A 12,809-nucleotide genomic window follows, 5' to 3' on the forward strand; every position below is an offset into this window, starting at 1 on the left:
AGCAATGCTCTTCTTTCTCGAAGAGCATGTTCCTTTGAAATACACATTTTCTTAGAAAGGGTGCCTTTCTCTATTTTCAGGACTGTACTTGGACGCTGTGGTGTGTCTTATCAGCTCAGTCATAGTCCATTGACTTGCATTTTCTAATGGGAAATGAATGTACACTTACTTTTGGATTACAAAAGGAAGATAATACAACAGAGTTGCAATGTTTTTGTCTGCAATGACAGAACACTTGCAATCCCAGAGATAATATTACCTGTTAGGGGCATGTAACAACCTCTCATTTCTATACTGATGATGCAGGGCTCTTGTCAGCCTTCCCATCTGCTTCATATAGAATCTGCAGCAAGAGTTTCCTAGATTCCATGGGACTGGGAGCAAAAGTTCAATTATCAGCACTGGCAATTTGGACAACTACCTCAAAATCAAACGGGGAAAAAAGTTATTTGTAAGACCACTTAAGGGACAAGTGGGAGACCAGTGCACTAACCTGCTCAGTAATCTAGATGTTTATGCAGAAGCAGAGGGTAAAACAGCTAGAATAACAATATAAAAAGGAATGAAATGCTCACAAAGGACAGGTAAGAAATGCAACTCAGCACGAGTTGATGAAAAAAGCTTGTACTTAAAAGTAATGATGAAGTGGACAGATATGGTAAGAGCCCATCTAAATTGGCAGCAGCACAAGAAAGGAATGCAGAAAAAGATTTGGCTGTTAGCATCTATCCCATGAGAAATACATCTCACTAGTGTCATGGTGGTGAGGCGAGGAAAAAAAAAACAAAAAGAAACTAATACAAAAGAGCTCCCTGAAATGAGTACTGTCTCTGAGACACATGAAGCCATTATTTCCATTTCCTCAGCATAGCACTCAGATGTGTTGCAGTAGCCAGTCTGGCATTTCAAAGAGGTACCAAATAGAAAGACTCCAGAGCAAAATGACAAACAGGATCTGAGAGCAGAAAATTCAAAAGAAAAGAGGTTATTTGGTTTTGCAGGGAGGAATGAAAGGCAGGAAGGGTTGCAGCCATTCTCAAATACAGGAGGACAATGAAAAAGCAGAAGCCTCTCACAGCCATTAGAAACATATAAAGGAGTAATGGATTAGGTGATATCAAGGCTGATTAAGGTTAGACAAAAGCCAAACCCAACATCATTTAAGTGCTGAGATAGATGCTTGGAGAAGCTGTGAAATCACTACTCAGAGGAACTGCACAGGTTTATCTGATTCTGCCTTCAGGCAAGGAGGACAGAAGGGTGACTGACTGCTCAAAGACCTTTCCTGCGCTGTTTCCATGATTTCTATAATTCTGCCCTGCCTCTAGCTCCCTCTCAAGTAGGAATGAAATGTGACATACCTCTAACCCTACCTGTAATGGCAAGCAAAAATGACAACTAATATGTGTATAAGGGGAAGAGATAGAAAGCTACACAAAGAAATACAGTAACTGATACAATCAATGTCACCAAGCATTGCAATATACATCCACACTTTCCTCACCATCAACACTTCTAGCATTTTAAATTATCTGATAATCTAACATAGATCTCAATTTTTTCAGTGAGTATCAGTGCAGTCCTATATATATCTTGAGCAAACAATATAAAAAGGAAGAGAAGTCAGCCTTTTAAACTAATTTAAAATATGTCTTAAATTAATGAAATTCAAGATATTTTACTGTTCCTATGCATAACAAAAAAAATCTCAAAAGCAGAAGATAATGCAAATACTCAGCTTCAACTCTTTCACTTTCTACTAGAATTGAAAGGACTTATCATCGAAGAAATAAAGGTAATACCTGAGACAGAGTTAGAGATTTCAGTGCTTTAATACAACATTGCCACCATTTCATGTTATCTAACACATATGCAATTTCCCCCCCGTGTAACACCAGAGACCTTACTACTGTGTCTCACCCATTTATTTTTCCATCTTTGATAAAAACTGCATCTTGCAGGTTTCAGTCTGAGTTCTTCACTGCAGTCATGTGCTTTATGTATTTCCCTATTATTATTTCCAGACTATGATTCTGCAACATGAATATGTAGGCAGATTTGGGCACTCAAGAATCAGAGAGACAAAAGGATTCTGTTAATTCTCCACAGTCACATCCCTTCCCTATTTCCTAAATGAGAGCAATACAGATTACATATACTCCACATCTGTAATACAAATGGACCTAAAGACCTCACACAGACTCCAGTTTACTTTGTCAAACATCAAGTAAGAAATTCAATACCTCTGTCATAAAGATTTTAAACTACAAAAATAACCACAGAAAAAAATCACTTTCACTAAGTTACCACCAAACTTGGCCTCATAAAAAAGGAATCTATATTATTTTTTTAAATTAAAATTAAGGTTTTCTATCAGGCCTTTGGAAAAAAAATGGTTCTTCCTTCCATGCTGAACTTTCTATTAATTTCATTATAAATTAAAAACATGCTTCATATTCAAATTATAGCACAAAAAAAGATATGGCTAGAACATTTGCAACTTATTTTTTTGTCTTTTAGAGCTATTTAATACCTTGTTCTTATTAAAATCTCTGATTGTATTACTTAAAACAGAAATAATCTAACATTAAAATTGAATTATTTTTTTTAATATCCTGCAGCCACTAATTGATAGTTAGAGAAGGTGAGAAGGTACTATTATCCTAGTCTCATCCAGAAACAAAACTGAGGTAAAAAACCTAAACCACCTGCCCAGTGTTACATTGTGTGTCATGCAGGCCTGAAATCAGAAAATGATTCTTCATGTCAGGCATAGCGTTGAATTTTTTAAGTCTTTGTAGGACTTGGGCATGTGTCTCAAAGGAACTGTCTAACCATTTCTTTGTGTTATTATGTTACATCAAAAAAGTGCTAAATCTGTGCTCCCCAGAAATGATTAATATTTGTCTTTAAGCATTTCAAAATACAGAGAAAGAGAAACATTTCAAAACAGAGAAAGAGAAAAATCAAAAAAAGTCAGGAGATCTAGTTAATCTATCATGATATCTAAACCAATTACCTTACAAGCTGTCAGGCACAGATTTACAGTGACACAAGAAAAAAATTATCTTGAACATTTTTAAGAGTGTAGCATCTTTGCTCAATCAGTCCTATGACAGAGAATGTTAAAAGTACCCCTAAAAAATAGAAAATTATGCTGGGACTGTGGCTTTGCAAGGGCTTTCTCTGTCCCTTGCTATTCTATTCCAAACCCTTCACTTCCTGTACTTCTAGTGCAGTTAAAACAAACATAAGACCTACCTTGATTGTACTAGTGTGTGCACCAGGATATTCCTTTTCCTCCAGTGTTGACCAACGTTGTATAAATTTCGACACCACGGGATCATCATAGTCAACTATCTGAAATCCTGAGACATTAGCTCCTCCAAACTGAATTTTCGACAAATCTCCATCAGTAAATCCCTGAGCACAGAAAAAATTGTCTGTTATTTTAACAGTTTTGGCAGTTCTCTCAATAGAGTATAAAAAGCAAGAGTTACCATATGACCTCTACTGCAGAACAGTAAGCCAACATTTCCCTCAAACTGGATCCAACTTAAACCCTGGGCTGGCAGGATTAAGTCATCAGCTCCATCAGCCAGCAATGCTTCTTGCTGCCCACTAGACAAACACTTCTAGGGTGAGCAAGGGCTGAGTGGACCTGTCCTTGCCATCCTAAACATCCTGTAAATTTTAACAGGACCAGTTAGGTAATAAAAGGAACACAAGACATGAGTAACAGGCAAGCAGATTTTAGGCAGGAATACTTACAGCCACAGCTGTATCCTCTCTTTTAGGAACTCCAAAGCACCTGGAAGGACTTGCCATCTCCACTGCCTCAACCCTCTGACATAAAGAACTACTTCCCATTCTTAAAAAATATTCTTGCGTTCTGTTTTCTGTGATTTAACTTCACCCAAATAACCATGCAAAGGCATTTACATGAAATAATGATGTCAGACACTTCATTATAAATGAATGTTGTGAGTGAACATAAAAAGAAGCAGCAAATTGAAACCACACTATCAGAAGTTGCTACAATTGCCATACAAGATTTTCTTTAATTATTGCATATTAATGATCCTCATGTGTTGTTGCCTGCAAATACAGACACTTCTACACTGATCATGTAACTTGACATTCATTGTATATTCAAACCTCTTCTCCATCTATCAGTATTTCTTAATTTTCAAAATAGATCAATTTCTTGAATGACTGATGAGACTGGAGGAGAATATTACTACAGCCCAAAAGGAAGAAAGCAGGTGGATTCAGTGAAGATATGATTCAAATACTAGATAAGTTTTCCTTCTGGCAGAGGAAAACAAGTTTTTAAAATCACTTCCATAAACACTTTATACATGATATTAAACAGCTTTAAAACATAAGATTCAGTAATTTTTAGATCTTATGGACTTACTGTTACAAATTTAAAGCAATGGTTAAAATAGCAACCAGTTAACATCATGAAATCCACTGGGCACATTTTCTAAAATTTCCCTTAAGACTCAAAATACTGTTTATGCAACATTTGCAATGCAAACCACAGATGTCTAGCAGATAATTTCTCACATTTTGTAAGACTTTTATGCCTGCTTTATGAACATCAGCACCTCAATTTCTTTATCCAAAAATTAGTTATTAAGATATAGGAATGAAACCCCAGTGTTCAGCTTTTAAAGAGGCCTCTAAAGCAAAAGATTTCTTCACACCATGGCACCCACATGACTCTTCAGAGCTCTGCCTGCCTGGAGGGGGAAGTGTTTCCATCAAAGGCCAGGAGGAGTCAGGGGTTATGCCTCCAGGGCCAGAGACACACCATGCTCCTTCTGTTTCCTCAGGCTCCTCAAAGCACTATGGAAGACAGTGTCAATTGGGGCCCTGCTGGAATTTATATCAAACACTGTCACAGTTCAAGATAAATTATGAAAAAAATGGTTTGGTGGCACTTACACTATACAACCCCCAAAAATCTTTTCTTGTCCAGGATAAGTGAGATTTAGGCGTGCAGAATTTGCTTTGTCTATTACAAAAAAGGCCTGGATTAGTTCCTCCAGCTTCAGTAAGTAGGTTTTTGTAGACTTTAATATCAATAAAATGGCCCTTCACCTTTAGACAATTCCAAAAAAATTCCCTTGATAGAATTTAGCGAGTTTTCTGAGCTTTCCCTGCAGGAACACTGCTAGCTATACAGTCTGATCACCTGTGTTCAAGAAAACATGAACTCAGACTGATCACCCAGCCAACCTGAGGGATGAAATGTGGAAATCTGAGATTCACTTGTCTAGCAGAATGAAACGTGAGAACTGTGATTCTTAAGTAGTTTAAAAGTCGTGAGAGAGAAATCATCACCTTGCTGAATGAATGTATCATCCTATGATGCAGAAAGCTATTTCTCTGTTTTACATACCCTCTTTTTCTAAAGTATGTAGAAAAAGAGAAGTCCTATTGAAGGTGCTGAGCAACCTTTCTTCCCATTGATGGGAATATGATAAGAGGTATTTAAAGCCTGGAAAAACTCAGCCAATAAACAAATATAATCTCAACACAAGCATTAATTTAGCAAGGATAAAAATATTTAGCTTTTTTTCTGTTTTCTGAGGTGTATTCAAAACAAAATACCAGCTGATGTGCTTCCACAAACAGTCAAATGAGCAATACAGGTATTTTAAACACTAAGAATGCTTACCAGATTTGCAATGATATAGTGGTATCCTTTAACATGTTTACCAATTGTGATAACCTGTGAAAAAAGAAGAAATAGCCCATAATGGAGAATGTTCACCTGGTATACAGACAAAGATTGAAAGGTACAAAATGCAGTGTGATGTAAAAATTTTTTAGTGTTAATGCCATGCAATGCTGAGTTTGTGTGCTGCTTTATCCTTTATTTTACCTAATGCACCACTGAGCATACCCCTTGCTGCTAGAAATCAGCCACGTTGAAGTCCAAGTCCCAAGAGGGAGAGTCCCTCCAGACACAGGTGCTGAATGCTGACTGCTGTGGTGTGTATCAGGGCACAACCAGCCAGGAGAGAGCAGGCATCACGTGCCAGAAACACTGTGCCTCAGACTCCCACCAGATTCTGCCCACTGACATTCATGGGTTATGAGGAAACCTTCATTTGAACCTAAAGTTCAAATTGTTTATTGCCCTTAGTCTTCCTCACAATCTCCCTCAAAGCCAGCTGGTGGTTTCTCCACAGTCTCTGCTGGCACACCTGTAGCATGGATTCTTCTCCCAAATAAGCCCAACTAAGGCTATGTCTGTATGGGGAAGTTTGCATTTTGAAGCTAAGCACTTCTCCAGAGGAAGGATATGCAAGATAAGAGGAGTCTAGAGGTTTATTCCACCTTTTGAACAATAAACTTAAATTAAGAGAGGATGACTCATTCATTTCCTCATTTAACATATAGCTAAAATATTCAGACTAGGTATCCTGAAACTTATATCAGGGTACTAGTGAACAACATTCTACATACTTGGTTTCATGAAGTTACAGGAATATAACTGAAAGCAGTTTTAATACTGAGTTTACATACTAGAGTTTGAGACTGAGAGGGATCACATTACTTAGGCCATGGAAGTAATTAAATTGTTGCTCTTTTGAGGTCTCTCTCTCTATATATATATATACACACATATATACACATATGATATATGGACTTAAGTATCCTAAAACAATTACCTGGATCAGACTACTTAAAACTAAACACTTATTAAGAGGTTTAAGTAAGAAATATTTTCAAGGTGTGTTTCTTACGTTGATGCTGCTTCCAAAGAAATTTCAGTTATACCAAGTAGATTAGCTCTTCTGTATGAAATATTTCTTCATCATTGGTACCTGAGAAGACAACCAGCAGCTGCAAGCCTTTGGATCAATGCTGTGTAACTCTGCTCTAGCTGCCACTGGGTACTCTTTTATTAACCCAGCTTGCTGAAACTTCAAGGATGCTGCCAGTTAAAACTAAGAAAATTCAGTGGTAGTACCAAAAGCCACGATGAAGGAGCTGTGCACACAAAAGCTATTCAGCAGCTCAGAGGACCTTCTCTAGCAGGGATAGACAAGTAGTGGCAGTAATTACAGAGTTGCCTAAAGGGTGTTAGCAGGGTGAAATGAGATTCTGCAAAGGAAGCTGCCTAAGAGACAGAAGCCATTTAATGAAGAGCATGGTAACACAGACTTGCCAGATCAGAGAAGAGGAATATAAACTAAACTGAACAGAGCTGGGGAACTGAAATATTTTTCAACTCACATGAATCATTGAAATCTGAAGAGAAACTATAACACAAGACCAAAAACAAGAATGATAAAGCAACTTGGCAAATACATTTTGTGCCTATACAAAGATCCAAGGGCTACAAAGTCTAACTGGGTACACCTGTAAAAAAGCTGTCACCTCAGCTTAAAATATTTGCAGGGTAAATCAAAGCAAAATGAAAAGATTTGTTCAATAATAGAAAGCAAGGAAGGAAGTGAAGAAATTGTTCCTTTCTGTATTGAGCAATGCAAATAGTACTTTGGGATTCAAGGAAAATCTGGTCAAGAGAAAGCCTGTTGCATTTCTTGCAGTAAAAATACACAGAAAAAGGGATACTGATATGATGTGTCTACTTCAGGCATCCTCATAAAATGAAGGAAATATCTGAGGGTCTTTTTCAGGGCAGAAATTAAAATAATTTTTCAAGAAATAAATCTTGTAGCAAACCAAGACCTAAAGTACATTGCTATTAGAAAAGAAAATCAGAACACACTCGAAGTATACTTGCAGGCCAAGAAATCCATTACACAACATTTCATTTCAAGAGAATGAGAAAATTATTAGAGAATCAGTTAGACTTTCTTTTGGAAATAGAAAGTGATTTTACCTTTAAATGTGAGGAAGGGAACTTACTGATTGGAAGGATAATGGGCTTAAAAACCAGACCAAAGTGCAGAAACAACTAGGCTATCTTCTGAAGAGAATTCCAAGACTTAACCCATTCAGGACAGCTGCAAACAGTTTAAGAGAACACATTCCAGGGCAGACCAGTAAATTATTTAGAGGAGAACAACTAACCAGAGTTATATTAACTGTCCTGTGAGGCTGATTTGGTTGTTATCTAGGATTCTTCAGTGACATACAAATCAAAACAGCAGAAACAAAAGCTTAGCTAGCTGTATGTCTGAGGAGTAGCACAAGTCTGTGGGGATAAGCTGAGAAACTCTAAAGGTCTAAAAAAGGCAGAATCCATCAAAGTGCAACTAGGGCAAGAAAAATATCCCAGAAATGCAATCCAAATAAGAAGCAGACAAAGACGAAAATAGGTCTATTATGAAACAAAGACTGTAAAAATGAGTCGTAACTGAAGGGAAAAGAGAGTTCTTGTCTATAAAAAGTGGCTAAAAGGTGAAACTAAAGAAAAGTACAGTCAGCCAAAGTTTAATATCAGAAGTTAGAATGAATATTACATACTTATTTTAAAAAGAATGTATAGGATAGTAAGATAAATGCTAAAAATAGTCTTGTCAAGATCGAAACATGTCAAAGCAGTATCTTTCTTTTCTCTGGTCTGATAATCAAGAAACAGCAAGATGTGACATCCTGAGTCTAAAAAGGTGATTGTTCTGGAGGACATCATTAGAAACTCGCAAGAGACATGGACAAGAGAAAAAGTCACTGTAAGGTAGGTAAAGAACCATTTGAAAAGCCACACAGAACAAAATGAAGATGACCTATAAGGACTACTTATGTCAAACATTGCCCTACATTGTACATTTCTTGACATTGATAAGTCAGAAAATGATTTTTAAAAACTGCAGATGATAGAGAGATCAAACTCTCAGAGATTAAATGCTCTTGAGAACAGGATCAAATTCAAATTTATCTTGAAAATAAGAAAAAGAGTTTGTGCCTATGAATTCCAAATAAAACACACAAACACAATGTACTGCATTAAGGACACTGCTCATTGTCTGAGCCTCCTCAAAATATAACGACCTTCAAAACAAAGACCAAAATAACAAGCCCTTCAAAAAACCTTCAAACAAATACATCCATACTCTGATGATACATCCCTCCTGATGCTGCACAGTCTCACATGATGAAGCTCAAGCCAACAGGGAACTATCCTTACAATTTTCCATTGTGCTCTGCATGCATGAAAAATAGGAAGGTACAGAGCCAGTAAGAACTTCCTAGGCTCTAGGACTGAAGTGGTAGATTTCAAAGTACTGCAGTAATTTGAATCAGAGAACCATGATAATGTTGCTAAAAAGAAGATTTTTTTTAAAAAGTCATTTTGGCAAATAATTTGCATGGGTGGAGAGAAGACAGATTTTGCTGTTCTTTTTAAAGCTCGGGAGGCATTAGCTATGAAAAACAGCATCCAATTTTGGTTAGCACACTTTAAGAGTGACATAAAATGAAGAGACAAGCAAGGAAAGTACAAATGACAAAAAGCTTCAAAACACAAATTTCAAAGGGCATTAAATGAGGAAGAGAAGCTGCGATACAGTCTTCCCTACACATAAAAGGTTCTCAGAAAATGCATTAGAGGGAGAAAATACCTCCTAGGTGTAAAAAGAACTAATCCTTCGACATAACTAACTGTATCAGACCAGATATAATAGTGTTGCAACTATGTATAATACGGTATACTACTTAGGCTGTAAAAGAGTCTGAACAAGGTATTTCATAAATTAGTGCCTTTCTTTTAAATAACCAGGTTAGAAAACTATACAGGATCATCCAGATAGAATGATCTTGCCCTTGGGCAAAGGGAGGGATAATAGGATTTGTGTGTTCACTTTCTCCCTGGCATATGTGCAGTCCTCAATACAAACCTGTGACTGCCAAATGATTCATAACAATCACAAAAATACCATCAAAACAGATGAACTCATTACATATACTTATAGAATATTGCTAACTGCTGTCACTGAAGAAAGGAGAACAGCAAACCTGATCAACAATGTCGTTGACTTTATCGCGCTCACAGTCCAAAATCACTCGTCTTTCCTTTTTTACCTCTAGATCTTGAAACAGTGAACGGTAAGTTTCATCTTTTCTCTCATTGTTAATATTTCCTACATTGATAGCAGTCACTTGCCATTTCTTTTCAGCAGCAGAATCCAGCACAGCTTGCAACGTTGATAATCCTAGCAAAGCACAGGAGAAAACAGAAGATATGACTGACAAAGCCTCTACAATGTGATTTGTGAGATCACTTATTTAAGTTCTCCTGTAACTTGTTTGACCTGTCACAAGTAGGTAGAAATCAGAAACTAAGATATATGTGGGCCAAATTAATTATTATTGCATAAAACTTCCATTTGCATCACTGCAAGGCATCAAGGTAAAGCCTCATACGTGCAACCTTTAGGTTTGGCCCAATTTCTTCAGAATTGGATTTCATTGTTTTCACTGATCCGCTGCTGGAATTCCACATAGTGGGAAAGAGATCTTCTAGGAGAGGAGTGATCCAATTAGAGCAAAAGGATCAGCCACCTATTACAAAAAAGATCAGCCTTATTAAAGGATCAGCTGCTTAAACAACAGCTATTGAACAGCTTTGGTTCCCAGCACTTGAGCAGTGCTGTATTTAAACCCAGACCTCACTGAAGTCTATGGCAGAATTCCCATGTTCTGCAGTGATGGTAATGGATTTATTATTCTGCTGCCTACACTCACATCCCTGATTATGAAAGATGTGCTGAGATATATTTTTCCCTATAGATAAGCAGGCTCAACGCTAACACCTACAAGCAGTGTAGAGAAGTTTGCTTCCATCTCGTACCTTTAGCAAGCTCCTGATAGGAAGCTTTAATGTTTGCACAGATGCAACTGCCTGTGATATACTGTAAAACCAGTGAAGATTTTACTTGACAGATTTTACTTTTTAGGGATGAGCTAATGTAGTAGAGAAATATAAAAATTACTGCTGGAAATTAATTCCTGCTATACAAAAAGTACAATTTTAATGACTTCCAGCAGTACAAGAATGAGACTTATCATGTTTCAATTCCTACCAGAGAATTCTACATGATTCTAGAGAGCAGTTTTAGGGATACCAGATACTATTATAAAGAAAAAAAAAATAATTAGACTTTTTTATGAGTGAATTGACATTTTTGAACATTCTTCTCTCCTGAAACAATCAAACATCAGGAGTGATTTCTTTGAGACAAATTCTGATGTGGTATGTAAAGGGAGCTTCAGGTATAACTTTCATGAGAAATAATAGTGGTTATACCCATAAACATAGAAGAAGAGCACTGAAAATTAATTTGTCTCACAGTCTGTAGGCATAATATTAAATAAGGATTGGCCAGTGTTTAGCAATTCATCTTCATCAGTGAAAATGGTAATGACATACAGCACTACACAAGACTGGTCATCAGCAAAGGCAGAAAATGGCAGGTTTCCAAAAGCATAAATTGAATTATTATCTTATATAATTCTGGTTTGCCAAGTCTCTTTAAGAAAGACTGATATTAAGTTTTTTATGTCATGTAATGAATATTTAAAATCACAGATAACTACAGTCCACTGGTACATATAATCTATTTCAAATCCCAAAGATGAATCTGGAGAACTTGTGTTAAAAGGGAAAGATTAGTGATGTAAGCAAACAGAGATGCAGGGAGCATCTTAAAACACTGAAAAGCATGAAAGTATGTTCAAACCTCAAAATACTGCTTTAAATGATGAATTAAAATTAAAAAAAAAAGACATATCAGCCAAACTGATGCCTTTTATTCTGAATAATGGTTTCAAATATCATGTAGTAGATTTCAGGTCCTCCAACCTGTCTAAATTTCCTCTAAGTTAAACAATCTCACCTAGACACAAATTATTAAGGACTACTAATGCTAATACCACCCATTGCAAAGGGTTTTTATATTTTACTCCTCTAATCTTCTGTTTTTCCCAGGGTTTCTCTTTTCTTGACATACTCTCTGCAGAGATATCAAATGGCTGCCTGGATTGCTTGCTTTATTTTTCTTTTGGTGGCAGATTTATCATCCCCATACAGCTTAGCTTATTCTGATGGCAATAACATGTTGCAAAATCACAAGCAAAAACACAACAACCAAACAGAAAGTATTTGCAGCAATACTTTTGTGAAAGTGAAATTTTCTAGAGAGTAGTAACAAAAGTGGGAGACTCGGCAGAGAAGAAAACTCCAGCAACTTCAGTTGCTATTTTTTAAGCTGCATGAGCACTTCTGCCCGGGAAACTCATGTCCTGAACCTCTTTTGGTTATCATGAAACAAACTTTTAAAGCAGTGAGCTTTGAAAAGGAAGATGGAAGAGAGGCTGAATAACTTAGCAATTCCTTTACAGATAGAATCTTACAATAATGCTACTACTTTTTCCAAAACTTAGTGTTAGTAATGGCAGAGAGGATGTAAGGATGGTAAGGGACACTACTGCACATTCCATGAGAATGACTACTGCATTAAGGCAGAAATAGCTTGGGCACACATCTACTGAATGGCCTCACTCCTTATGGACAGGGATGACAGCAAATTGCCCTGGACTTCAGCCAGTCAGTCCCTAAACACAGAAGTGCTCCAACACCAGCAATAAACACTTCTTTAGGAATAAGTCATCAAACTAATTCTTATTAGCCTTTATAGTTTCCATTAACTTAAGTAAGTCTCCTTGCCTTTTTTCATCTCGCTCCTGAAGGCGGAAACATCTTCAATCCTATATCATTCCTTAAATATACATCATTGTCACTACATTAACAGGCAAAAGTGTTTAAAGGTACTGCGGACTTGTGTATGTGGGATTTGATGTCAATGTACCTGGCTACAAAC

General features: G+C 36.8%; 1 protein-coding gene across 5 annotated transcripts in view; it reads right to left on the minus strand.

Annotated features, from left to right (window-relative positions):
- Window positions 1–12,809, minus strand: part of GRIA2 (glutamate ionotropic receptor AMPA type subunit 2) — an 88,955-nt gene that overhangs the window by 33,843 nt on the left and 42,303 nt on the right. For all 5 annotated transcript variants that reach the window (XM_054290436.1, XM_054290444.1, XM_054290470.1 and 2 more), the window contains exons 4-6: window positions 9,946–10,142; window positions 5,690–5,743; window positions 3,262–3,423 (exon numbers count right to left, since the gene is read on the minus strand). In XM_054290436.1, the coding sequence (XP_054146411.1) occupies window positions 3,262–3,423; window positions 5,690–5,743; window positions 9,946–10,142 (413 nt within the window). The remainder of the gene's footprint in view (window positions 1–3,261; window positions 3,424–5,689; window positions 5,744–9,945; window positions 10,143–12,809) is intronic.

The sequence above is a fragment of the Melozone crissalis genome, unplaced genomic scaffold (assembly GCF_028551555.1).
Source record: "Melozone crissalis strain CALT ecotype California unplaced genomic scaffold, PUWL_Pcris_2 ptg000006l_1, whole genome shotgun sequence".
Lineage (NCBI taxonomy): Eukaryota > Metazoa > Chordata > Aves > Passeriformes > Passerellidae > Melozone > Melozone crissalis.